Here is a 27,066-nt window from a genome sequence, read left to right on the forward strand (position 1 = left end):
CATTTTCCAGAAAACAAACCTCCGTTTACCTACACAGGTGAGAGGCAGTCAGCTGGTTGTATGACACGGGGGAGAGGATTGAGAACTGCAAAGATCTAATTGCCCTGTGCATAAATTTTTAACCAGTATCTCCGTTTTCATCCCCACCCTTTGACCCCACCTTCCTTAGTACATTCGGAGCGTATCTCTTTGCTTCCTGTTAGTGTTCCCCAACTCTGAAGGCATTTATACTTCAGCTTCCTCTGTTCTTCTAAGTCAGTTACCCCTCTTCCACCCACTTTCCATGTTCCAAGATTTGTTGACACCTTTCTTTACCTATTTCCTCTCCCACCCTCTAGTCCTTGGGATTTATGCCTGTTCTTGAGTCCTTTACTGTCAACGCTAAATGTATCAGCTGGTTCATTTTATAAGACTGTAAAAGATTCAGAATTCCAAGGATACAAACATTAGCCAGAAGAATTTTTCAACAAAATCCTCTTTATTTCACTAGAAATCACTTTATTGATTAAATCACCAGGAATTTTCAGCACAAGAATTTAACATCTTAATGTCCACCAAGGCCTGGGCTCTGGAGCTTGCTCTGCCTCTCCCAGTCCTTAAAGGGGTTTAGAGGGAGAGACGTCATTAACAGAGACCAAGTAAGGTGGTTGGAGGTCCTCCTTTCCCAGTCATTGGACAAGCTGCTCAATTCTTGTCCAGAGTAGGAAAGAGCCAGTATTTCAGAGTAATCTAATAAGAATTTGACATTGCATTTTAATCTCCCTTAACAATTTAGATTTATCAACAGTACTGGTCCAAACTTATTTGCTTCTGATCTAAATGTTTTTCTTTTTGCAACTTATTTTTGGTGTCCATGTAATTTTAAATAATCTCACTCCCTGGGCAGAAATCAATGAACCCTGTGCCCAGAAAAATCTCTCAAACCTGAGTAGCCTCATCTTGCTCTTGGAAAGAGGAAACAGAGGGTTTTCTGCTCTTTTTCCACTCAAGAGATTAACAAATCTACCCCCCGAAAGTCCAAAATGTTACTTCTGGCCTTGGAATGTGCAGCTTTTGATGGGCTGATTCAAATCACCTAGAAAGGGCAGCTGGAACTATTATGCAGGCAGCCTTCTTTGGAAATTTCCTAAAATCAACTCTTGAGAATTGTCCATGATTCTGTACAAAGGCTCTACAGTCCAAACAACTTCCCCTATTCCATCTCACAAGCTAGGCTCAGAGGAGGTACTGGAATTCTCAGGAGCAAGAGCAGTAGCAGAGGCTCCACGGGGCAGGACCTCAATAACTCGAGGCTTGTCAATGATCCGGGCTGTCCGGTTTCCCTTTTCCACAATGCCGACGATCCAGGCTTGGTGGCCCTCTCCATACTTTGAAGATTTGATTTCCGAACAAAAGCGAGCTGCCTGTTCTCTTGGCAGACAAATCAGTAACCCCCCAGAAGTTTCTGCTGAGGTTCCTTGAAGGAGACCGAAGCGCCCGCTGGCCTTGCTGATAGCAGCCATCTTGGCAATGATTGGCAGATTATGAATGACAAAGGACACCTCATTTCTTTGTTGTTTTGCAAGGTTCTGAGAGTGACCCAGAATGCCAAAGCCTGTGATATCTGTGGCTGCATGGGCATTAAACGTGTGCATTAATCCAGCAGCAATTCTATTTAGGGTAGCCATGTTGAACATGGCTTCCTGATAGGCCAGCTCTACCTCTTCTCTGGAGACCACCATCTTTATTTTATTCCATCTTTCAGGATTATCCAGCCATTGGTGGGCATTGACAGCAACTTGGGTTCCTAAGGGTTTGGTTAACACAAGCACATCCCCAACAACGGCACTGTCAGGCATTATGAATTCATTTGGTTGACACACCACAGTGGCAACTCCGCCGACGATAATCCAAGGGTTTACCACCGTTTGCCCACCAGTCACTGCAGTCCCTCCTTCCTCTGCAGCATCCCGAAAGCCTTTGACCATGAGTGGTGTTATCTTTTCTCGTTCCTCCTCAGTCATACTCTGGCTGACGCTGAGTAGCATCAACATGTTGTCACATTCAGTAATGCCCATGGCGTAGAGATCACTCAGCACGTTGGCACAAGCTATGCGCCCCATCATGTAGGGATCTTCCACCAAGGGGTAAAAGAAGTCGGTGGTCTGCACCAGGGACAGGCCCCCGTGCCTCAGGGGTATGACGCAGGAGTCCATCCCAATGCCGAGGGTTGGTAAGGTTGGGCTGGGTTCCGCCCTAACCGGCAGGCCGGCTTCCTGGGCCGTCTCTTCAAGGCCTCCGACCAGGCCCCGGCCCGGCGGAGGCCGCACCTCTGGCCGCGTCAGTCCCGCCAGGAGTTTGAGCAGCGTCTCCTGCGGGACCTTGCAGCCTCAGCCCTTCATGCCGGAGAAGCCGGTCAGCCGCCAGCTCGGGCTGAGGCCCAACGCCTGGGGCTCGAAAGGCCGGTAGCTCGAGAAGCCCCGGCCTAGAGGCAAGCCTGTCGGGCCCGAGGAGCCTTCCCCCGCCGCCACCGCCGCCATCGCCTCTCCGCCGGCGCCCGTCACCGCGGCTTCCGCCATCACGCCTGCCCGGCAGGGAGGGGAAAAGAGGAGAGAGGAGCAGAGGTCCCTTTTACTTTCCGCTCCAGTTATTAAGGAGTAACAGTCAGATATTACCGCAGAGCGCCTCCCCGGCACGACTCGCGCAGCCTGACTGCAGCCACCCCACGCGCTCCTGGCCGTCCGGGAGGAGGAGCCGCCGGCATCCCTTATTTATACCCCTGGTGATTGACAGCCGTACCAGCCAATGATGACTCGAGAGGCGGGCTTCCTTTGGTCTAAAAGATGTATTACTAATCAACCACCAGCTTGGGAAATCGACCTCGGAGAGATTACAGAACAAATACCTTGGTTCATTTCCCTTGATGTAATTTAAACGATCTCTTGGGAGTGGCTGGCGGAGCTCTGTTTCCCTAGAGGCAGTTTATCAAATCCAGCATTTTCGAAGACGAGGGCAGATGGGTCACTTGGCAAACCTCAAGCTGGTCAGAATTGTCCAAGATAGCGCGCATGATCAATCCAGGGTAGGAAAATAGCCCAGGGAAAAAATCGGAAAGAACAGAGAGAAATTAGTTATTAAGTTACTACCATTATATAAGCAAGCCGCAGCATCAAAATAATGAAATGTTAACATGGACTTCAAAGCATTTAAGACTCCAAGTCCAGACATCTGCATGGGTTCTGGTGCTGTTTCCACTACTAACTGCCTGTGCCAGTCATTTTCCCTCTCCCGTGCATCAGCTGACTCATCTGAACAAAAAGTAGCTTACCTAGGTTTATTCTATTCCAAAGTTTCTATCTCTTTAAGTTAATATATATGAGAATCTGTGATGTATTCATGAAGGGCAGTTTGCCAATATCCATTAAAATTAGAACTGTGCTAAATACCTTTGACCCAGCAGTTCCAGTTCCCGAACTTTATCCTTTAGATGTACTCACCTATGTGAGTGGGAAATAATAGTTATTTACTGCTGTGCTATAAACATACAGGAACAACTTAAATGTTTATCAATTATGATTAAAATAGTGATACATTTATGTAACAGACTATCAGGCAACTGTAAAAAAGAATGAGAAAACATCGATGTGATTATCCTGATAGTAGTTGCAGTTCTAATAGGCAGGATTCTAAATACTTTACATATATTAACTAATTTAATTCTCATAAAGACCTTATAATAATAATTATATGAATAATAAGTAATAAGTAATTTTGATTGCCTCTGGGGAGAGAATGAGGTGGTTAGGGGACAGGAGATTTTTTCATTGTATTGTCTTTTTGTTCCTTTAACATTGGAACTTAAAATAATTTTTTTAAACATTTGAATGTAATGCATACTTGAAAAAAAAGTAACTGCCTATGGGAGTATAAATTGGTGCAAACGTTTTGGAAAAAAGTTTGGCCTTAACTGATAAAGTTGGACACATGCAAACCCATGGAATTCCACCCATAGGACATGTCCTGGAGAAAACTCCTGCACGTGTGCCCCAGGTGATATGTTCAAGAATGCCTGTAAGAACTCTGGAGATGATTGCACAACAATGTGAATGTGCTTAACACTACTGAACTGTACACTTAAAAGTGGTTAAGATGGTCAATTTTATGTTATGTGTGTTTTACCACAATCACAAATATAAAAAATAGAGTAGATACTTATAGATAGTATAGTTCATCATTACATTTGGTTTTTATTACTGCACAATACGGTATTAAGTCCTGGAGTGAATTGGAAAGAACCGGAACGTTAGAATTAGACCGAGTTGCAATCTTGGCTCTCCTAATGACCTTAGGCTAATTGTCTAACCTCTAGGGACCTCAGTTTCATTGCCTAAAAAAGTAGTCCTTTCACCTGAAGATAATAATACATATCAAATAGGAATGTTAAGAGAATTAAATTTTTTAAATGTGTGTAAATCTCCTAACACAGTTCCTGACTGATGGTAAACTCAAAATAAATGATAGAACCTACTATCATACAGTACTGATCATGTGGGTGTAGGGACTGGACTTTAAATTCACAAAACTTATAACATCTACAAAAGTTTTTTATAAAAACAAATTCATTTATCTCCCAAAGGAAAAAGAAGAGCTATAACGGTAAAACACTGGAAATGATCCAAATGTCTGTTAGCAGGGGAGTGCACAAATAAATTGTGGCGTAATCACACAATGGAATATTATTTATTTGTAAAAGTGAGATATAGGCATCATCAACATGAATAATCTCAAAAACAAAACATTGGGAGTAAGAAGCGAGCTATAGAAAACGTAAACTAAGATGCCATTTATAAATAAGCAATAATATATCACTGAGATGCATAAATGATAAAAACTCTTTTAAAAGGTAAGAGAATTAATGATTAACAAAATTTAGCATAGGAGTTACTTCTGGGGAAGGGTATATAAGGGGACTTCTGAGCTATGTTAAATTCTGTTCCTTGGGCTGGGTGGTAGTTTCATAGGTATTCCTTAAACCATACACATATATTTCCCCATGCTTTTTGTAAGTAAACTATATTTCAACATTTTAAAAAGAAGAAAGTATGCTGTATTTCAGAATTTAAAAAAAATGATATACTGAAAAAACAATAGATGTGGAAGCAAAGGACTTCTGGGTTTTGTCTGATCTCTGGGTGTGCTATCAATGAGCTGTCCGGCCTTAAGGAAGTTATATAACCTCTCTACACCTTAGTTTCCACTTCTGTAAAATGAGGGTCATCATCTGTGCTTTGGATCATATGAAAATCTCATCTACGAAAAGTTCTTTGCAAAACGTTCAGCATATTGTACATGTAAAGGATTCTCTTATCATTAAGGGAAAAACAAAAACATTCTATTTCGTCTGTAGTCACCTCTTCTGGGTTAAAAAGTGGCTAGATCAGGTGCCCCTGGTTATATGCTCTCTTAGTTCTTTGGACTTTTCCTTCTCAGTATTTAGTGCAATTGTAATTCTTTATTCATGTGATTACACCATGACTATCTGTTCCACTAGTCTGTAAGCTCCACAGAGCAGGGGCTGCTCTGTTTCGTCCACCCTAGCACTTTACATGGCAATAACATTTGTTGAATGAATACATCATTTTATACAATACAGTTTGCTGAGCACATATGATGAGCCATATGATGGTGCTGAGCATTTTGCATTTATTTATCTCCTCATTTCCTCCTCAGAGCAGCCCCAGGAAATTGGCTTTCTTATCTCCATTTTACAGATGCAGAAACTGAGGTCCCTGATAGCTTAGGAGTCTTGCACAGAGTCACCAACTGGGAATCAACCTAGTGGGAATTGCAAACCCAAGTCTGTCTGACCTGAAGGCTGGTGCTCTACCCCTCATTCCGGGGGTCCCCTTGATAATACTAACAACCCTTACCACGCCCCTCAAGGAAGCAGGACTCTTTTGGGGGAAGATTTGCATCCATATCCCTCCCTGTCACTTCTACCTGGGAGCAATGTTCACCCGGGCCAGTGCAAAAAAAGTCATGAATTTGCCTTGGCCAGTGACCAACCTACTGGGCCAGAACGACAAGTTCACGTGCCTTTGTGCAGGCCATCCACCTGGGTGGATCCTTGTGACTGCATCATGAGCTTTCAAAAGCATCCTTTTTATCTTTTTCTTATTTTTTCACTGAGAGATTCATTGAACTACATTTACCATTTGGGTCAAAGATTGCAAAGGTAAAAACCTGGAGGTGGGGTTGGGAGAGCAGGCAAAGGAGAAGAAAGAGGGGTTTTAAAGAATAAGAGAATCTGAGGTATAGTTGACTTACAATATGATATTAGTTTCAAGTGTACAGCATTGTGATTCAAAACTTTCATAGATTTACTCCATTTAAAGTTATTTTAGGGACTTCCTTAGTGGTGCAGTGGCTAAGACTCAGTGCTCCCAATGCAGGGGGCCCAGGTTCAATCCCTGGTCGAGGAACTAGATCCTTCATGCATGCCGCAACTAAAGATCCTGTACGCCGCTACAAATATCCAGTGTGCCACAACTAAGACCTGGTGCAGCCAAAATAAATAAATAAATAAATAAATAAATATTTTAAAAAATTAAGTTATTATAAAATATTGGCTATATTCCCTGTGCTGTACAATACATCCTGTAGCTTACTTATTTTATACATAGTAGTTTGTACCTCTTAATCCCCTACTCCTATCTCACCCCTCACCCACCACCATTTGATTTCCACATACAACAAAAGCCTTGGGGTTTTTTCCATTATGATAATCATTCAGAATTATAACACTACACTTTAGGGTTCAGTACACTTTTTTGGGGAGGGGGCCTGCCCCGCACCTCGAGGCATGTGGGATCTTAGTTCCCCGGCCAGGGACAGAACCTGCACCCCCTGCAGTGGAAGCACGGAGTCCTAACAACTGGACCACCAGGGAATTCCTGAAAATATACATTTAGTACATTTTCAGTACACTGAAGATACTTCAGTAGGCTCAGTACACTCTCCATTAAAATTTTTTCTTGTTACAAAATCATTGTCATGTCATTGTAGAAAAATCACAAAATGCAACTTAGTAAAAAGGAAAAAAGTTAAAATCACTTGAAATCCCTCCTCCCAGAGAGAATTGCTATTGACACCTTAGTGGAGCAGAGCTAAGTTTAGACATTTTTCTTGCCATGCTATATGGAGGGCCACCACCTCACAATGAGCCCCAGGGGGCGCCCAGCCGTTCCCTCCAGGCTGTATGGAGCGACATAGTGTGTGCTCTGTGCATTATATACACCTTTTTTTTTTTTTTTTTTTAACAAAAATGGGATCATCCCATTTATTTCTAGTAAGAAATAAAATAATGGTTGAAAAGTATCTGGCATGTAATAGATGCTGGAGACACTCCCTGGGTTCATTCACAAATATGTATAGAAGACCTCCTTTGTGCTACCCACTGCACTGGATATTGGAGCTATATCAGTGGACGCAACAGACAGCAATCCCTGTCCTCATGGAGCTGACATGTTAATGGAGAGAGAGATAGCACTAGATAAGAGCAATCCTTTGTTGGTTAGGGATAGATATTAAGGAGAAAAAATAAAGTCTGGAGAGAGGGAGGTAAGATTCTTGTATGTGAGTGTGTATTGTGTGATTGTGGTCAGGGAAAGCCTCACTGAGAAGGTGACTTTGAAATAAAGGCCTGACTGAAGAGAGGAATAAGGATGCAGATATTTGGGAAAGAGTGTTTCAGGGAGAGAGACTGGCAAGTTCAAAGGTCCTGGGGCAGGAAGGAGTGTGCCTGGGGTGGTCTAGGAACAACAAGGAGGTCAGGGTGACTGCTGCACAGTGAGTAGGGAGTGTTAAAGGAAATGAAGTCAGACAGATGTGGCACAGGGTAGGGAGGAGGTAGCACAGGACATAGGGCTTCACAGGTCATTGTAGGATTGACATAATCTAACTTTGTTATGGTTTTTAGTCTGCAGTCAAACCCCAAAGGTCCAAAACATTTCCCGTCGGCCTGAGCCCCCACCGCTCTGGCCTGACACCCAGGTCAGTGTCCCCATTGGTGGTCCCTGCCTTGGACCTGACCCAGGCCAGGTTCAGCCCTAGTTCCCAACTCCCACCTCTCCTGGACTTGCCTCATGGGATTTCTAGCAACAGGCTCTGCCTCAGAAGACTTGAGAAAATGACACTCATGGCCACAGCTCTCACACTCTTAACCACCTTCCACCATCCCAAATGCCAGGAAGTTTCATCTTTGTATCTGAGGCAAATGTGAGAAACCGTAGTGAGTGAACTCCTGCCATAAGACCCAGAGAGAGAAAGAGACTCGGGGTGAGGGCAGAACTAGGGGAATGGAGGATTCTGAGACAGAGATAGAGATCACCAGAGCGGCTTTGAAGATGAGGAGGGAGGGAGTCATGTGATCATCTGGGGGAACAGCATTCCAAACAGAGAAACACCCAGAGCAAAGGCCCCAAGACACAGCAAGGCTGATGCGATGGCGAAAGAATAAGGAGGCCAGTGGCTGGACGAGAGAAGGGCAGGAAGAGGTGATGTCAGAGGAGCAATGAAGGGCCTGATATGCAGGGCCTGTGGGCCACTATAAGGCCTTTAGCTTTGGCTCTGGGTGAGATAAGAGCCATTGGAGGGTTTAGACTGGAGGACTGACATGATGACTCTGCCTAAGGTGAGGGCAGATGGGCTCGGGAGGTGGAATCAGAGGGACAGTGAGAAGGCTCCTGCAAAACCCCAGGAGAGAGACAATGGTGGTTTGCACCAGTGGCTACAGTGAAGACGGTAAGAGGCAATCAGAGTCAGGGTATTTTTTGAAACCAACAGATTTCCTGATGGCTTGAGTGCAAGATCTGATGGGTCTGCAGAGGATTTTTGGACTTTTTCTCCTAATAGAAAGAGGAAGTCACAAGATTAGTTTTGAGCAGGAGGATGACATGGTTGCCTTTGTGTTTTTGAAAGATCACTCTGGCTGCTAGGTTGAAAATAGACTGGAGGGGAAGAATGCTGCAGAGGATGGTGAGGGATGGTGGTGGCTTGGACTAGAGGGAAGAAGGTGGAGGGGGTGGACGGAGGACAGCACAGCTCTCCCTGCCTCCAGGCCTTTGCCAGGCTGCTCTCAATCACCCAAAAGCCCTTTATGGCCCACAAACACTACTATCTTCAAGACTCCAGGAAGTCCCCCCACTGTGATCCCTCAGCTCTGTGATTTCCTCTGTTCTAGCATTTATCATGCTAGGTTTTCTCTGACATCTGTGAGCTTCTCATAGGTGGAATCACACTTCACTAGCCTCTAAGAGCCCAAGGCCCAGCACCAGGTCTGGCACAGAGGAGGCCTTAGAGAGCGTTGGCTGAATGAATAAATGAAAAGAATGTGAAGGAGGAAATAGATCAACACCCTGATATTCGGAGCTCACCAAAGCATTGCAAATCCTTTATTAGTGTTGTTGTTGTTTTCTGATTATGAAAGTAATATGTGCTCTTTACAAAAAAAAAAAAAAAACATTACAGACATAACAATCATAGCATGAAAGATTCCCCAAACCTTATCCTCTATATTCTAGAAATAACTCAAGACATCTCTAGAATTTAGAAATAACTATGCAGAATTCAGTCATTATCCTCCCCCCAATTGGTTTTATATACACTAAAAAACAAAATGTTTCAGAAGCAGAGAGATGGGAGAGAGAGAAGCTGAGAAAGACAGACTTCCTGCCTAGCAGACAAATAAGATGTAACACACAGTGCTCTGTAACTTGCTTTTTTTCTACCATGACAATCTTTCTATGCTAGTATATGTAAATCTACCATATTTTGATAAAGGCTGAATAGTATTGTATAAAATCGATTTGTTTAATCGATATAACCAAATTCTTATTATGTTGGAGATTTAATTTATTTTCTTCCTTTTTTTTTTAATTTAAAGATTTCCTTGAATATCCCTGTTGTATTTAATTTGAGGCACCAGATTTTAGGAGGGTAGTTGAAACGTGGTCCTCCTGGGATGGTCAGAGGACTTGAGACTGTTTTATGGGGAATATTAGACATAACTGAGGATGTTCAGCCTGGAAGAGAGAAGGCTAAGGGTTGACATGAGCCATATCCAAATTTCTGAGGAGTTTCCGGTGGGAAGGTGGAATGATTAGTCCTAGGCATTTCCACAGGGCAGAACCAAGTCTAAAGCATGGAAGTCACAGGAAGGCAAATTGGCATGTAATACAAGAAAGCATTTTGCTACAGGCAGAGATGCCGGAGACACAGTGGATCTCTTTGAGAAGTCATGAGCATCCCAGCTCTGGAGGTGTGTGAGTGGGACCTGGCTGAAGATTTAGTGGGAGGTAATATATAAGGGACTTGTGTGAGGCGAGGGAGGGTTGAATTAGGTGATATTCAGGAGATCTTTCAAATCTGAAATTTTTCTTACTACACTTCTAGTGGAAACTATCATAAAGGATGGCATGGAGAAGTTGGCATGAAGCCTTAGAGAAAGGCTTCCCTGGTGGTGCAGTGGTTAAGAATCTGCCTGCCAATGCAGGGTACACAGGTTTGAGCCCTGATCTGGGCAGATCCCACATGCCGCGGAGCAACTAAGCCCATCATGCGCCACAACTACTGAGCCTGCACTCTAGAGACTGCGAGCCACAACTACTGAAGCCCGCGCTCCTAGAGACCGTGCTCCGCAACAAAGAGAAGCCACCGCAATGAGAAGCCCGCGCACCGCAACGAAGAGTAGCCTCCGCTCGCCACAACTAGAGAAAACCTGTGCGCAGCAACAAAGACCCAACGCAGCCAAAAATAAATAAATAAAATAAATAAATTTATTATTTTTTTAAAGCCTTAGAGAAGATCTTGGGCAGATTTTGACACGTGGTGATGGGGAATGTACATTTCAGACAAGTGGGATAGGCTGATGAGAGATTGAGGAAGAAAAAGTGGGACGTGAGGCTAAAGAAAGTTTGAGCCAAGTTATGTTGTAAGACTGAAATTTACCCCAAGAAACAAAGAACTTTCGGGATTTCTGCCTCGCCCTAGCCCCGCAACCTCTGCTTGAGGACTACTTCCCCACCCAGGGATTGAGGACGAGGTGGCCAGATGCTGGTTTATATTTAGGATGTGACTCTGTTCCCTTGGCCTCAGCTGGTTACTGTGGGGTGGACATTTGACTCTAGCTGGGTCAATCAAATTCTCCCTCCTAAGAGTGTGGAAATTCAGAGATCTTAGCCCCCGTGGTCTTTTCGATTAAGTATATATAAAGTTGGGATGAGGTGGTCAATAAAGGGCAAACTTTTTCGAGCTTTGTTGAAGATGCGGAGAATGCTGGCCTGCAGAGAGGAAGGGAAGAATGGGGGAAGATGGGGTGCCCTCTCCAGCCACCCAGAAGACCCGGTTGTTTTGGGGTTCCCCTAAGAGTTTTGTGATATCCTTTAAACAAATTTATTCTTTTAATTTTAGCCAGTTCAAATGGGCTCCTATTACTTACCACAATGTGAGATTTGGCCAAGACCCTCCAAATTCATAGGGCGTCATCTGAGGCCTTGAAGGGAGTCGCCCATAGTTCCTGAAGGAGCTTCAGGAATATTCAGCTGGAGGAGGGGCAGCAGAAGGGGTTGAGGAGAGTCTGATTGGTCGTGAGACCTAGGAGGAGGCCTTCCTAATGATTTAGATATTCCCCCAAACACTTCAGACAGTGCAAACACATCCTACAATAACCAGTCTTCCAGGTTCTATTTTTCTGTTTTTCTTTTTTCTTTTTTTTTGGCCGTGCGGCAAGGCTTGTGGGATCTTAGTTCCCCGACCAGAGATCAAACCTGGACCCACAGGAGTGAAGGCGCGGAGTCCTAACCACTGTACCACCAGGGAATTCTCTTGACCTATTTTCTAGATGGACTCAAGCTACCCAGTGAGAAGATGGGAAATGTTTCCTTTTTTCCCACTGAGGTAGAGTGATGGCAGGGAGTCATTTTCCTTGTTTTAACAAATTTTTCCTTGTTGGAAAAAATTTTATCAGGCGGGCGTTACTGATATCTTCATTGTACACAAAGCAGGCCAAACTTGGGTTCTGGCCACTTTGGAAGTTCAAGAATGACTGGGCATGCCCGGAAAACTTCCGAGGTGACCCTATAGAAGACCTTTTCAAGAGGGAGCAGAGGAGCTTCCTGAAGGTGGGGGAGACTCATATGACAATGAGCTTGACCCAGGAATGAAGTCTTAGCTGTCAGAGGAGAGTAGAGATCCTTCTTATACACAGTGGCTATCATCTAGGCTATAGCAACCAAGGTATGAAGCCTGGAGCAGCTTACATGCCAGGCAATGGTATGTGAGACTTTCTGAAATAGCACAGAAGATTTGCAGGAAGCTGGAGATCTTGTACTAGCAGGTGAGGGTCATAAAGCAACAAAATGAGGGTATGAAGACGAATATGATCCTATTTGAGCTCACAGATTGGTGAGTCCTATGGAAGTCTGGTTGATGTACAGAAGAAGGAACCAAGGCCCAGAGAGGTGAAGAGATTCACTGGCACAACATAGCAGGACAATACGGCCCAGAACTGATTCCCAGATTGCTGGCCCTGAACTGTATGCTCTGTTGGCCACAAAAATGAACCCCACACCCAGATGCTGGAAATGGAGCCCTCGAAGTGAGGTCAGTCAGGGACAACGGGGGGCCCCATGGACTACAGGTGAATGCCCAAGGGGTGCCATCCTTAGAAGATCCCTACCTGTGGTGTGTTCAGCTCAACCCTCCCTCCAGGTAAAGGGAAAACCCAGGTAGAGTTTCTAGAACCATAGAATGCATGGTCCACCTAGCCATGAGATCATAAGGGCCTTGGAATAGGTGGTAGCCTTAGTGACCTCCTCTCCCAGGAGGCTCCAACTCCTCTCCTGGGGAGTTTCTCCTTCTAACCTCCTGGCAGGTGGGAAGAAGGGGAAAGAGCCCTGTGGTGACCCAGATGCTTGTGTCAGAACCATCCTGACCAAAACAGCTTGTGTTGATACACCCAAGAGGAAGTCGTGGGTGAGGAGCCTGGGCCGGGAGACAGCAGCTGATAGCAGCCAGCAGCATTTGCACCAGCGGATCTTCTGTGTGGATCTGAAAAGAGAACTTTGCCCTGATTTGTCTTGGGTTTCGAGGCAGTTGGGCCTGGTGGATTCGTGTGGGAGGCTGGGAGGTCCCAGCCTGTGTTTCCTGATGCCAACTACATCAGCCAGAGGCCCGCTGGTCCCTGCGCGCCCAGAAGCTTCCTTCTGCCACACCCTTGCCTAGTCAATATTTTATTCGTCCAAGAGCCACAGGAGAGAAAAGTTGCAGCGTGAGAGTCCATGTGGACTGGGGCTAGAGAGGCCATTAGGAGTGGACGCCGCCCCCCAAGTTATCGCTGTTCCTCATTCACGGAGCTCATATTTATATCTCTCATGACACCTATTTCTCTGCATGTCTGAACTGCCCTCCCCTCTCTTATAACTGGCCAATCCTCTCTCTGTTCTCCAGTTCACAGTCTGGAAGGAGCCAACAGATTGCTTACCTGCCCCCAGTGTATAATGTCATTTTATACAGTCATTAAATAAATTCCTGGCTCTGGGAACTCAGCCCTCTTCTTTCTTTTTTTAAAATAGATATTAACATCCTGAAATGAAAACAAATAGATTTTTTTAAACAAATTTATTTATTTTATTTATTTATTTTTGGCTGCGTTGGGTCTCCGTTGTTGTGCACGGGCTTTCTCTAGTTGTGGTGAGCGGGGGCTACTCTTGCTGCAGTGCACGGGCTTCTCATTGCAGTGGCTTCTCTTGTTGCAGAGCATGGGCTCTAGGCGTGCGGGCTCAGTAGTTGTGGCTCTTGGGCTCTAGAGCACAGGCTCAGTAGCTGTGGTGCACGGGCTTAGTTGCTCCGCGGCATGTGGGATCTTCCCGGACCAGGGCTCAAACCCGTGTCCCCTGCATTGGCAGGCAGATTCTTAACCACTGTGCCACCAGGGAAGCCCTCAGCCCTCTTCTTTCAACTCCTTCAACCTCTCCGTTTTGGATGATACAGCTTTTTGCTTCTGAGAGCCTAGACCTTGGAAAGCAAAAGCCTCTTAACTATCCTTAGGGACAAGGGCAGCCCCGAGCATTCATTCATTCAGTAAACATTTACTGATTCAATATTTATCCACTCTGCTCCAAGCACTGTTCTAGGTACTGGGCATCCAGCAGTGAACAGCAACAGTCCAAGTGGAGTTTACATTCCAGTAGGGAAGATGGACAATAAACTGGATGAATAAGGAAATTAGATAATAGAAGCAGTTTATAAGTGCTAAGGAACAAAGAGCTCGAGGAGATGAGGGAAGGAGCCTGCAGGAGAACAAGTGCCCTGAGGCAAAGGAGTGATGGATGATCAAAGGGCCGGGACAGTAGTGAGGCTGGAAAGGAGTAAGCTGGAGGGGGACGAGCTCAAACAGATGATGAGATGTCTGATGAGTTAGGCCTTTGTGGGACATGGTGAGAACTTTGGCTGGTATTTTGAGTGACGTGAGGAACCACTGGAATGTTTTGAGCAAGAAAGTGACATGATCTGACATATTTTTAAAGGACCCCTCTGACTGTAGCAGAGGCAAGGTTGGAAGCAGGACCCACTAGTTAGGAAACTGTCACAAAATCTGGGCACAAGGAACTTCTGGGTTGGTGAGCATGTGGAGGTGCCTGGAGAGGGCAGGGAAACTCTTTCCTCACACCCTGCCCTGTGCATTTTTTCCATCTGACTGTTCCTGAACTATAGCTTTTTATAATAAGCCAGTGATCTAAATCTCCCACTTTATCATCTGTTATAACTTTGTAAAAGAAGGGAAATTTTTTTATACATCTTTATTGGAGTATAATTGCTTTACAATGTTGTGTTAGTTTCTGCTGTACAACAAAGTGAATCAGCTATACATATACATATATCCCCATATCCTCTCCTTCTTGAGCCTCCCTCCCACCCTCCCTATTCCACCCCTCTAGGTCGTCACAATGCATCGAGCTGATCTCTCTGTGCTTTGCAGCAGCTTCCCACTAGCTATCTATTTTACATTTGGTAGTGTATATATGTCAATGCCACTCTCTCACTTCGTCCCAGCCTCCCCTTCCCCCCCTTGTCCTCAAGTCCATTCTCTACATCTGCGTCTTTATTCCTGCCCTGCCACTAGGTCTATCAGAGAAGGGAAATTAAGTTAATAAGATATATATATATATATATATATATATATTTACATATATGGCTTAATAGACAAAACTGGACATTACAAGGTAAACAAAGAATGTTGCCCCCCACCATTCCAGTTCTATAAGGATTAAGTTGCAACCCACTGCAGTTGCCCACCGACAGTGCACCTGGAAGGGAATTCCGGAAGGAGAAAAGTAAGATGGAGCTTTCTGTGTTTTGGATGTAGATAATTAAGATGCATTTCTAAGGGAGAATGTCAATGACCCCAGATTCTTGCATCTTCCCAGACATAGAAAATACTAAGATCATTAACTTGAGATATCTCGGTTTTATGATTAGATTAGTAATCTTTTACCACGATGTATGCTTGACTACATGTCTTTCCCAGCCAAAAAAATCACATATATACTGGCTCCTCCCCTACCTATTCAGAGCAATCTGAGAGGCTATCTCCTGGGCTATAGTTCTCAGTAAGGTCCCCCAATAGAACTGAAACTCACTGCTTTTATGGTGTGCAGTGTTTTTTCAGTCAACAACAGCATCAAGGAAAAAAAATGAGATATTGACAAATAAAGAAAAGGAGAATTGGTAGAATTGCCATAACTACTCTGAAAGACAATTTATTATCAGGTATTATTACATATTGTCTTTGAAGATGTGTATGCCTTATGACTTAAAATTTATCCTTGGGGTTATACCATAAGGGAATTTATAAAGAATATACAAAAAGACATATACTAGGATTTTTACTGAAACATTGCAACTCAACATCTATCAGAAAAGGAAGACTGCATATGAGCATATCCAAACAATGGAATATTATACAGCTATCAAAATGAATAAACCAGAATTATATATATTCACTTTGATCTCATAGACATAATATTGAGTTACCAAAGTGCAGAACATTTTATACAGTTTTGAAATCATTTTATGTCAATTAAAAGTCATAAATATCACACATATATAGATATATATATTGTGATACTTATACATACTAAAATATAAAAGCATCATTACCCTCAAATGATTGTAATTATTGCTTCTAGGGCATGAGGAGAAGGGAACATGGATTACAGTATTATTTGCATTGATACATTTATCAAAAAATATAAAATAATCTGATGCAAAAAAAAAAATCTGGGCACAAGATGGTGATGGCTTGGACCATGGAATGAGCAGTGATGAAGATACAAAAGAGCATGATACAAAGTGCTGTTTGCTCTCTTGAGTGGAGCAAGAGAAAATTCTCTCTCATCGTTTTCAGATGAACCTACGGAAAAATAAGACATCATTAAGATCATTTTACCCCACAGAGGACACACAGACTTGAGGCATCCAGCCCACTGGCTCAGTCTTAGTTGCATGGATTCTGTGTAACCTGGAACTTCCCAATCTGAGATCTCATTTGTCACTCCTCTGTGACGTGATATGTTTGAGTCCATTTTCATGACCTTGTGTGGAACAACCAAGCCATCCTGGAGAGAGCTGCATGTGTTGGGTCCAGGCTATCCGTGGCCATCTTTGCCCCAGGCATCACCTCAGGTCCAGTCAGCCATCACCACGCCAACAGAATCCGTTCCACACTGTTCATTTGATGCAGCCAATAAGACATCATACAGAAACCACCTACTGAAGCTGCTTTCCTCAGAAAGAGGTGCGAGTATGGCCAACACTTTTTGTTTCATAAACTTTTCTCTAGATGCTTGGTCTGTTTGTCCACTGAGGAGACATTCGGTAGGTTAGACCATGGGGCACAGAGAGGCAACAAGGCCCCTGAAAGCCATACCAAGGAGCTCGGACTCGATCTTGTGTGTGCAAAAGGGGAATCATCAGGGGTATTAAAGCGTGAGAGAGACATGCTCAGGTTTCTCAAGGCTACTGTGGTAGTACCTGGGAGGTAGAACCTTCTCTAGGGGGAGGGGACTGAGGGAAAGAAGAGCTGCCGTGGCAATAAATTGTTCAGGTGAAAACTGATGGAGGTTCTAACACAAGGGATGGAATGGAGAGACAGTTCAGAGGATCTGGGCCCTCAGAGAACTGAGTCTCAGTTATGATGAAGGCAGCTGGCGAACATGACTAGGAAGAAGTTGTGTGTGTGTGTGTGTGTGTGTGTGTGTGTGTGTGTAAGGTGCATCCTGCCCCTCAGGCCTTCCCCGTGTGGTCCCAGCCTGAGATCTTTGCAGCCCAGCTCTTCAGGGGAATCACCTGCTCTCTCCTGCATTGGGCCCCTGACTTCCTAGAATCTTTGGGGCTTACTTGTACTTTATAGTTCCTCAGCCTTATAAACCTTGAAAAGAAGTGGGGGAAAAAAAAAAATATATATATATATATATTATATATATGTATAATTCTTTTGTTTTTTTAAACTGAAAACCAGAACATGATAAATATACAAATGAGTACACCCACCTGCTGAAACATACACATAAATTAATACAATCCAAGCAGTGGAGACTCTGAGATTGTTTCCTGAATCCTTTCATCCCAGGTGTTCTATTCGTTGCTACTGATACACTTAAAGTTTCTATAAACTTAAGCCCTAACTCAAGCATCTAAAATTTGAAGCTGGTGTAAAGGAAAACCCTCACACTGGAGGTGGCTAATTTGACTATTAATTCTGGATTAGATGTTCCGTGGTGAGAGGAGAATTATAATTTTTCCAAACAGATCAAACCTGTATGGTTAACTACTAGAACTAATAATTTTTTGTCATGAAGAACGTATGGCTCCAAACTGGTAACCATGGTTATTCTAGAGTTTTTATCCTTCTCCTTTATACACTTCTGTGATGTTTGAATTTTAAAATGTATGTTCTTTTTGTAATTTCAGAACAAAACGAAATAATTCGGTTAGCTGTAAGTTGAAACTGCTGTACAGAGAATCAAAGAAATCAGTCTGACTTATCTGATTTTAACTGAATTTGAAAAAGACTGTTTAATATCATCTAATTATCAAGAGCCAGCTTGTCAAATTGTAACTGCCTGGCAGTAGATTATGGGTAATCTGACTGCAAAAGCCTTCTCCAGGGCAGTGACACTGGAAGTGGCCTTGCAGGTTGAGCAGGATTTCCTCACAACAGAGAGAATATGAAGTGTAACAGTATCGCTTTCCCATAAACAAATACACTTCCTCTATTCTGTTGTGTTTTTAATATTTTTATTTTTTTTAATTACCCAAGTTATACGCCCTCTTCCAGATAATGCAGAAATGTGTAATCCGTATTCTGCAGAGGTAATCACTGTTTGGAGTTTGGTTGTGTGTCCTTTCAGATTTTTTTTTTTTACAAACACACCCATAATTTCAACTTCCATTTTTCTTTCTTTTTTTTCCAGATATAAATCACATACCATTTAGTGTTTTTTAAAAATATATTCAGAAAGTTGTGCAACCATCACCACTATCTAATTCCAGAACATTTCATCACTCCAAAAAGAGTCTCTATACCCAAGAGCAGTCACTCCACATTCTCCACTCCCCCCGTCCTGACAACCACTCATTTATTTTCTGTCTCTATAGATTTGCCTATTCTGGACATTTCATGTAAATGCAATCATACAGTATCTGACCTTTTGTGCCTGACTTGTTTCACTTAGCATGGTTTTCAAGGTTTGTCCATGGACAAACATTGTAGAATGTTTGTAGAATGTACAAACATTCTACATGGACAAACATTGTAGAATGTACCAATACTTCATTCTTTTTTTAATGACTGAATAATATTCCACTGTATGAATAGACCACATTTTGTTTATCCATTCATCAGTTGGTAGACATTTGCATTGTTTCCAGTTGTTGGCTAATATGAATAATTCTGTTATGAGCACTCGTGTATAAGTTTTTTGTGAACATATTTTCAGTTCTTTTGGGTCTAGACCTAGGAATCGCTAGGTCACATGGAAACTATGTTTAACTTTTTTGAGGAACTGTCAAACTGTTTTCCACAGTAGCTACACCAGCTTGAATTCCCACTGGCAAAGTACAAGAGTTCCCATTTCTCCATATTCTCACGAACACTTAGTTTCTTTCTTCCTTTTTTATTCTAGCCATCCTCGTGGGTGTGAAGTGGTATCTTTTGGTTTTGATTTGTATTTCTCTAATGACTAATAATGTTGAACATTTTCGTGTACTGAGTGGCCATTTTATATACTGTCTTTGGAGAAATGTCTATTCAAATTCTTTGCTCACTTGAAAACTGGGTTGTCTTTTTACCATTGAGTTACAGGAGTTCTTTATATATTCTGTTTTGTTTTGTCATTGTTGTTTTTTTCCTTTTTTGACCATGCTGCACGGCATGTGGGATCTTAGTTCCCTGACCAGGGATGGAACCCGCGACCCCTATAGGGGATGCGCAAAGTCTTAACCACTGGACCACCAGGGAAGTCCCACAAGAGTTCTTTATATATTCTGGATACAAGTCCCGTATCAGATGACTTGCAAATCATATATCTCCCATTCTGTGGAAATTATTATTTTTTGTTTGTGTTTTAGACTCAAAACGAATTATTAAATATACTGTTCTGTAACTTGTTTTTTTCTTCGATGGTGAGTATTTCATGGGCATCTTTCAACATCAAGAGAAAGCTATATCATTCTTCCCCCCACCCCCGATCTTATTTTTTTTCAATCCTCCTTCTTTTTTGTGGCTACATAGCATTCCACTACGGTTGTACCACAGTTCATCTGACCAATCCTCCACTGAGCTTTAACGAATCTTAAATTTGTGTGCTGGTGAAGGACTGAGACACAGCAGCTCTCGGGCAGCACTACTGTGCTGCCTGCCCCTGGATGATAAGAAAATGCAAGCAGGCACAGGAAGTGTCTTTAACCTGCTTACACTTCCTCTCTGAACCCATGCGGTTTCACAACCCCTCCAGGCACAACCCTCTCTCCCCCAGTGCAGTGTCACCAGCTTGGCGCCTCTGTGAGAAAGTTCCACTGCAAGAGGCCCCGGGGCATTATCATTTCCCTCTTTCACCCTGTCTAGGTTGCCAGTAAATCCCAAGAGCCCTCTGAGACTGCACCTGGGTCGGGTCCCTCCAGCCCCTTGAAAGATGAATTCCTGCATCATGGTGATAAGGCTGCTGCTGTCTGGGCCTTTTCTCTTCGGTAGGCAAGAGGGGTGGGGAGGGGAGGGGACATGTGTCTGTGCCCAGGGAAACTGCAAGGCTTTGTGGAACCAGAGTAAATGAGCAGCTGTTTTAAGTGTGGGATTGGCCATAGGTAACGTGGGGCCCAGGAATCCTGGAGGGAGAAGGGGGAAAAGAAAGAAAGTCAAAGTATAGGCAAGGTCTGAAGGAAAAGACAGAAAGGGGAGACAAAGGTGGCAGCAGTGAGAGACGGGGCAGTGTGCCCTTAAAAAAGGGGGATGGTTAATGGGTGTGGACAGCTGGTCTAGGGTCTGGTCCTACCCATGGTTCTACCTCTCTTTGCCATCTTAGGCAAGTCCCTTCCCCCTTTCTGGGCCTCAGTCTCTTCATCTGAACAAATGGCAGGGCCAGCATCTCTGACATCTTAAGGTGCTGTGAAATGAGCCTGAGGCCTGGAAGGAAAGCAAGGCCAAAAAGGACAGTTTGGGGCTTAGGTGGGGGATGTGATGGGGGAATTTGAGGTCTAATGGTTATGGCAGAGACTGGTCCATGGTGGGATGGGGAGGGAGGGAGCATTACATGAGTGAGGAGGCAGCTTCACAGGATCAGGGGATCTTGAACTTTCACGGGGAGGGAGCCTGAGGCTAATTATCTGAGTTTTCAGGGCGACCGGGCCCCAAGCCCAAGGGAGAAGTGGGTGTGTGTGGGGAGATGCACCCTGCCTTGGGGCATCCCCACCGCCTCGGGGGTTGGGGGGGCCTTCTGACCTCTCTTAGGGGCCTCCGCCTTCTCATCCTTCCTTCTTTGCTGATGGGCCAATCGGGAAGTTGTGTGTCCTCCCCAGGCCATGGCGCTGCCAGAGCTCTCCGTAGTAGGGAATTGCTTCCACATTTCCTGGAGTCCAGGAGATGGGCTGCCAGCCATGCCCCGGGTGTGGGCGGCCTGGGGAGAAGGAACCGAGGTCTTTGGGGGTGAGGCCGCCCACTGGGGGCACGTGGGTTGCGGCCAATCAACGACCGCCGTTCCGGGGTGGTCGTGGGGGGGTCCCTGGCCGGAAGTGGCTGACCTGGTCCTGGTATCCCTCAGCCCCAGCCTGGAGCTACAACCTGGATGTGCGACACGTGCAAAACTTCTCCATTCCACACGCCGGGAGGCATTTTGGGTACCGCGTCTTGCAGGTTGGAAACGGGTGAGCTGTCGCCGCAGGTCCTCCCTGCCCTGGCCAGGACCCTCCTGTTTCGAGGAGTCCGTGGTGGGACCCAAGCAACAGATAGTAGGATGAGGACCATCCATCATTAAAGCACCTTATAAGTGCCTAATAGCAGGGGATATGTATCACAACCCCTAAAACACTTTGCCACACTTCCTAGATTCCAGACTCGTTCCCAGACTGGACAGTGAGCTCCTTGATGGCAGAGATTTGGTTTTTCTCTCTAATCCCCACCCCTCCCTAGTACATACCACAGCCTAGCACATAGCAGGTAGGCCATAAATGACTTTTGAATTGTTGGCTGATTGAATGAACTCATAATGTGACGTTCTAGCAGATCATTCTCTGGGCCTCTGTTTTTCTGGACTGTAAATGGAAAAGATCCTTAACTTTCTAGAATTCTGTCATATTGGATTATTTATCTGGGATTCAATAGGGACGAGATGGGGGCTGAGGAGTCACCCAGAAGAGGAGTGGCTGAATTGCTTTGAGATATCTTGTGGGGGGTCTGAACCCCCTTAATAGGTAGGAGTGGGTGGTTAAAGGCCTGGGCAACTCCATCTCACAGATGCGATTTCTCATCAGGGTTGTCGTGGGAGCTCCAGGTGAGGGGAACAACATGGGAAACCTCTATCAGTGCCAGCTGGGCACTGGACACTGCCTGCCAGTCAGACTGAGTAGTGAGTAACTGATTTGGGAGCTGGGAGGAACGGTACCAAGAAATCGAGGCTGGCCCCATCACACCGGGATTGCCTAAGTTCCTCCAGACCAATCTTCTGGTGCCTGCAGGTTCCAACTATACCTCCAAGTACTTGGGAATGACCTTGGCGACAGACCCCACAAGTGACAGCCTTTTGGTAAGAGTTCTGTACAGTGTGATATCAGCGCCTGTGAAGCTTGATGCTAGGAAAGGGAGACAAAGGAAAGAAAAAAATGGATTAAAGATCCTATAGAACAGAGGTCCCCAACCTTTTTGGCACCAGTGACTGGTTTCGTGGAAGACAATTTTTCCACTGACCAGGCTGGCGGGGGGATGGGGGATGGTACAGGCGGTATTGCGAGCTATGGGAGGATGGTTCAGGCGGTGAAGGGAAGCCATGGGGAGAGGCAGATGAAGGTTTGCTTGCTTGCTTGCCGCCGCTCGCCTCCGCCTGTGAGGCCCAGTTCCTAACAGGCCCCAGAAGGGTAGCGGTCCGCGGACCGAGGTGGTGGGGACCCGTGCTATAGAAGATTATAGGCATCAGAAAGATTCAGATTCAGTCAGTGTTTATTGAGGACCATCTATCAGTCAGCTATTTTTGAGACCTTAGTTATCTCAGTGTTTTTTCCAAATGTACAATATCTGTGACCGTTAATATACAAGATGATTTGTGGTGGTACACAACTTTTAATGTTTTAATAGTCATATATTTATTTAATGGCTTATTAGAAAAAATATTCAACAGGTACATTAAATTCATGATTTCTTGGCTCGCATTGCACAGGATGAGGCTAAAGTTTAAAAAAGTAAATTTTAAACAACAAGTTCCTCTTGGGTTTTTCTTTTGTTTTTTGTTTTTGTTTTTAATTTTATTGAAGTATAATTGATTTACAACGTTGTGTCAATTTCTGCTATACAGCATAGTGACTCAGTTATACATATGTTCTTTTTCACATTCTTTTCCATTATGATTTATCACAGGATATTGAATATAGTTTCCTGTGCCGTACAGTAGGACCTTGTTGTTTATACACCCTATATATAATAGTTTGCATCTGCTAATCCCAAACTCCCAATACTTCCCTCCTCCATCCTCCCTCCCCCAATAAGGTCCTATAGTATAGCACAGGGAACTATATTTAATATCCTGTCATAAACCATAATGGAAAAGAAAGTATGAAAAAGAATGTGTATATATATATATATCTGAATCACTTTGCTGTACTCCAAAAACTAACACAACATTGTAAATCAACCATACTTCAATTTTTTTAAAAAAGTAAATTTTGGGCTTCCCTGGTGGTGCAGTGGTTGAGAATCTGCCTGCCAATGCAGGGGACACAGGTTCGAGCCCTGGTCTGGGAAGATCCCCCATGTCGCGGAGCAGCTAGGCCCGTGAGCCACAATTACTGAGCCTGCGCGTCTGGAGCCTGTGCTCCTCAACAAGAGAGGCCGCGATAGTGAGAGGCCCGCGCACCGCGATGAAGAGTGGCCCCCGCTCGCCGCAACTAGAGAAAGCCCTCGCACAGAAACGAAGACCCAACACAGCCATAAATAAATAAATAAATAAATAATTTTTTTTTAAAAAGGTAAACTTTAGTTAAATAAAATATTAAGTAAATAATAGTGTGGATGATATGCCCATATGACAGAAATTGTGAACTGGTACACAAACGCCTAAAGTTTGGGAAACACTGCCTTATCTCTTTTAATTTTTTTTTTTTTTAAATGCTATTCTTGTCTGCTTACGTTCTTTTTATGTATGTATGTATGTATGTATGTATGGCTGTGTTGGGTCTTCGTTTCTGTGCGAGGGCCTTCTCTAGTTGTGGCAAGCGGGGGCCACTCTTCATCGCGGTGCGCGGGCCTCTCACCATCACGGCCTCTCGTTGCCGAGCACAGGCTCCAGACGCGCAGGCTCAGCAATTGTGGCTCACGGGCCGAGTTGCTCCACGGCATGTGGGATCTTCCCGGACCAGGGCTCGAACCCGCGTCCCCTGCATTGGCAGGCAGATTCTCAACCACTGCGCCACCAGGGAAGCCCTGCCTTATCTCTTTTAATCCTCAAGACACTCAGGTGAGATAGGGATCAGTATACAGATTTTACACATGAGGAAACAGGACCTCATGTTAAAAGACCTGGTCAAGATCACATGGTTTTAAAGAGGTAGAGCCAGGATTTGAATATAATTCCTATTTGATTACAAGTCCATTACTCTTTACAGTTCATCCCAACAGCATCCTTCTGACACAGGTATATGAGAAATAGAAAGCTAAACGAGTGAAATATTTATCCAGTATTTAATTGGAGCTTGATTACTTAGCTACTCTTACATGCCAGGCATTGTGCTGGGTTCTGATGGGGGAAGGGGAGTGAGATGCAAAGATGACCATGACATGAGCCCTGACTTTCAAGAAATTACAGTCTGGCAGGAAAGGTAGTCATAAATGAAAGAAACATCATTGTATATTCTGGGAATAGGGAGTCATTTGATTTGGCTTAAACACAGAATGTGTAATTGGAAGTAGAAGAGGATGGGTTTGGAAATGTAGGATAGTGCCCACTGTACACTATATGAATGCCAAACTAAGGAGTTTAGACTTCGTCCTATAGGCAGCGAGCATCCGTTGGCATATAACATTGGTAGTGGGGATGGGGAGACTGATACAAGATACCTGGAGGCCGAATTACCTTGCCTTGGTAACCAGTTGGATGATGGGAATGAGGTCAGGGGATGATGACCCTGAAGGTTCTTGTTCTTGGTTGATGATGCCCAAAAGACACACAGCAAGAGGAAGCCCCAAGCTTTTTAAAAATCTTTGATTCCTTCAGGCCTGTGACCCTGGACTGTCTCGGACATGTGACCAGAACATCTATCTAAGTGGCCTGTGTTACCTCTTCCGCCAGAATCTGAGGGGTCCGGTGCTGCAAGGGCACCCCGGCTATCAGGGTAAGGAACGGGGGATCCAATGGGTAAAAATACCTCCAAGTGGTTGCCCATACATGGGAACTGGCATGGGCAGGCCAACCCTCAGAGACCCTTTACCAAGTCCCTCTGTGTCTGGCCTCTGTAGAATGTATAAAGGGCAACGTAGACTTGGTATTTCTGTTTGATGGCTCAAGGAGCTTGCAGCAAGATGAATTTCAGAAAATTCTGGACTTCATGAAGGATGTGATGAAGAAACTCAGCAACTCTTCCTACCAGGTAAATATATTAGTTAGGATTCCTGGTTGTAGGCAATAGATGCCTACCTGAGCTAGCTAAGGGCATAAAGGGAAAATTTAGTACAGGATGTCTCTAGAACCTAAGGGCATGGCTATTACTGGACGTCTGCTTCCAGGATTCTACCTAATTCTCATTTCTGTTTCTTTTTGGCTCTTGCTTCCTTCTGTCTTTCTCTTTCTCTCTGTAGACTGGCTCTCAGCTTCTTTAGATCACATAGGCCTGTGGAAAGCTCCCAAGTTCACATGTTAAAGTTTCAGGAGGAGGTGTTTTTTTTTTCCCAATCTTCCTCTCAAGCAACCCCTCCCCCTGCAAATTCCAGTTTCTCAGAGAAGAGATTCTGACTGGCCTCACCTCAGTCCCAGCCAACTGTATCCTGTTTAGCAGGGTCACTCAGCAGAAATATGGTTGCTGGGAGCCATCTCTATTGATGAGGTAGGCAGAACCCAGAGAACCGGAGCCCGGCAGACAGCGCTCCATAAGGGGCTCCAGGTTGATTTATTTCTGTGTTTGTTTATATACAGCCTCATTTTCAAAAGAATGATTCGAGGGACTTCCCTGGTGAATCCATGCTTCCACTGCAGGGGGCATGGGTTCCATCCTTGGGGAACCAAGATCCTGCATGCTGAGAGGTGTGGCCAAAAAAACAAAACAAAACAAAAGAATGATTCAAGGCAGGAATGTGGAGTTGGGTTGCCCAGGTCCTGGATAAGAAGTAGAGATGGGTGGGACTTCCCTGGTGGTGCAGTGGTTAAGAATCCGCCTGCCAATGCAGGGGCCACGGGTTCAAGCCCTGGTCCGGGAAGATTTCACATGCCACGGAGCAACTAAGCCCGTGCACCACAACTACTGAGTCTGCGCTCTAGAGCCCATGAGCCACAACTACTGAGCCCGCATGCCACAACTACTGAAGCCTGCGCGCCTAGAGCCCGTGCTTTGCAACAGGAGAAGCCACCACAATGAGAAGCCCGCGCACCACAACGAAGAGTAGCCCCCGCTTGCCACAAGTAGAGAAAGCCTGAGAGCAGCAATGAAGACCCAACACAGCCAAAAATAAATAAATAAATGTATAAAATAAAACAAACTTATTAAAAAAAAAAGTAGAGATTGGCGCAAACAAGTGGGAAGGACTATGTAAAGACATTTTATGTCTTCCTTCCTTTTTCTAGTTTGCGGCTGTTCAGTTTTCCTCGGACTACAAAACAGAATTTACTTTCTTGGATTATGTTAAATGGAAGGACCCTGATATTCTGCTTGCCAAAGTCAAACACATGCGCCTGTTGACCAACACCTTTGGTGCCATCAACTATGTCACGTGAGTTCCCTTTTGTGAGAGAGCCCATCCGTCGGTTGTTCTGTGTGTACTAGCTTCTTCAAGTTGCAAGGTGTAGGAACTCAACAGGTGGGTTCAGCAAGGGGCAGGTTATTGTAAGCATTCTAGTGGAGCAATTATATTCCAGGTTCTTTATTATTATTATTATTGAAGTATATAGTTGATTTACAATATTGTGTTATAGTCCAGGTTCTTTTGATTTTTTTAAATTTTTTTTTATTTATTTATTTTTGGCCACGCCACGTGGCTTGTGGGATCTTAGTTCCCCGACCAGGTATTGAAGCCGGGCCCTGGGCAGTGAAAGCACAGACTCCTAACAACTGGACCGCTAG

At 44.4% G+C, this 27,066-nt stretch overlaps 2 protein-coding genes across 3 annotated transcripts in view; one reads left to right on the plus strand and one right to left on the minus strand.

Moving 5' to 3' along the window:
* Positions 1–457: 457 nt before the first annotated feature.
* Positions 458–2,743, minus strand: SEPHS2 (selenophosphate synthetase 2). Its single transcript, XM_082428915.1, has one exon. It carries the CDS (start codon positions 2,556–2,558, stop codon positions 1,203–1,205), a length of 1,356 nt encoding a protein of 451 aa, XP_082285041.1. The 5' UTR covers positions 2,559–2,743; the 3' UTR covers positions 458–1,202.
* Positions 2,744–16,642: 13,899 nt separating this feature from the next.
* Positions 16,643–27,066, plus strand: part of ITGAL (integrin subunit alpha L) — a 45,526-nt gene continuing 35,102 nt past the window's right edge. For both annotated transcript variants that reach the window (XM_082429471.1, XM_082429472.1), the window contains exons 1-7: positions 16,643–20,286; positions 21,354–21,456; positions 22,063–22,157; positions 22,267–22,334; positions 25,011–25,128; positions 25,253–25,383; positions 26,571–26,716. In XM_082429471.1, coding sequence (XP_082285597.1) covers positions 20,232–20,286; positions 21,354–21,456; positions 22,063–22,157; positions 22,267–22,334; positions 25,011–25,128; positions 25,253–25,383; positions 26,571–26,716 — 716 coding nt within the window. In that variant the 5' untranslated portion in view covers positions 16,643–20,231. The remainder of the gene's footprint in view (positions 20,287–21,353; positions 21,457–22,062; positions 22,158–22,266; positions 22,335–25,010; positions 25,129–25,252; positions 25,384–26,570; positions 26,717–27,066) is intronic.

This window comes from Balaenoptera physalus (assembly GCF_965194825.1).
Source record: "Balaenoptera physalus genome assembly, chromosome: 16".
Lineage (NCBI taxonomy): Eukaryota > Metazoa > Chordata > Mammalia > Artiodactyla > Balaenopteridae > Balaenoptera > Balaenoptera physalus.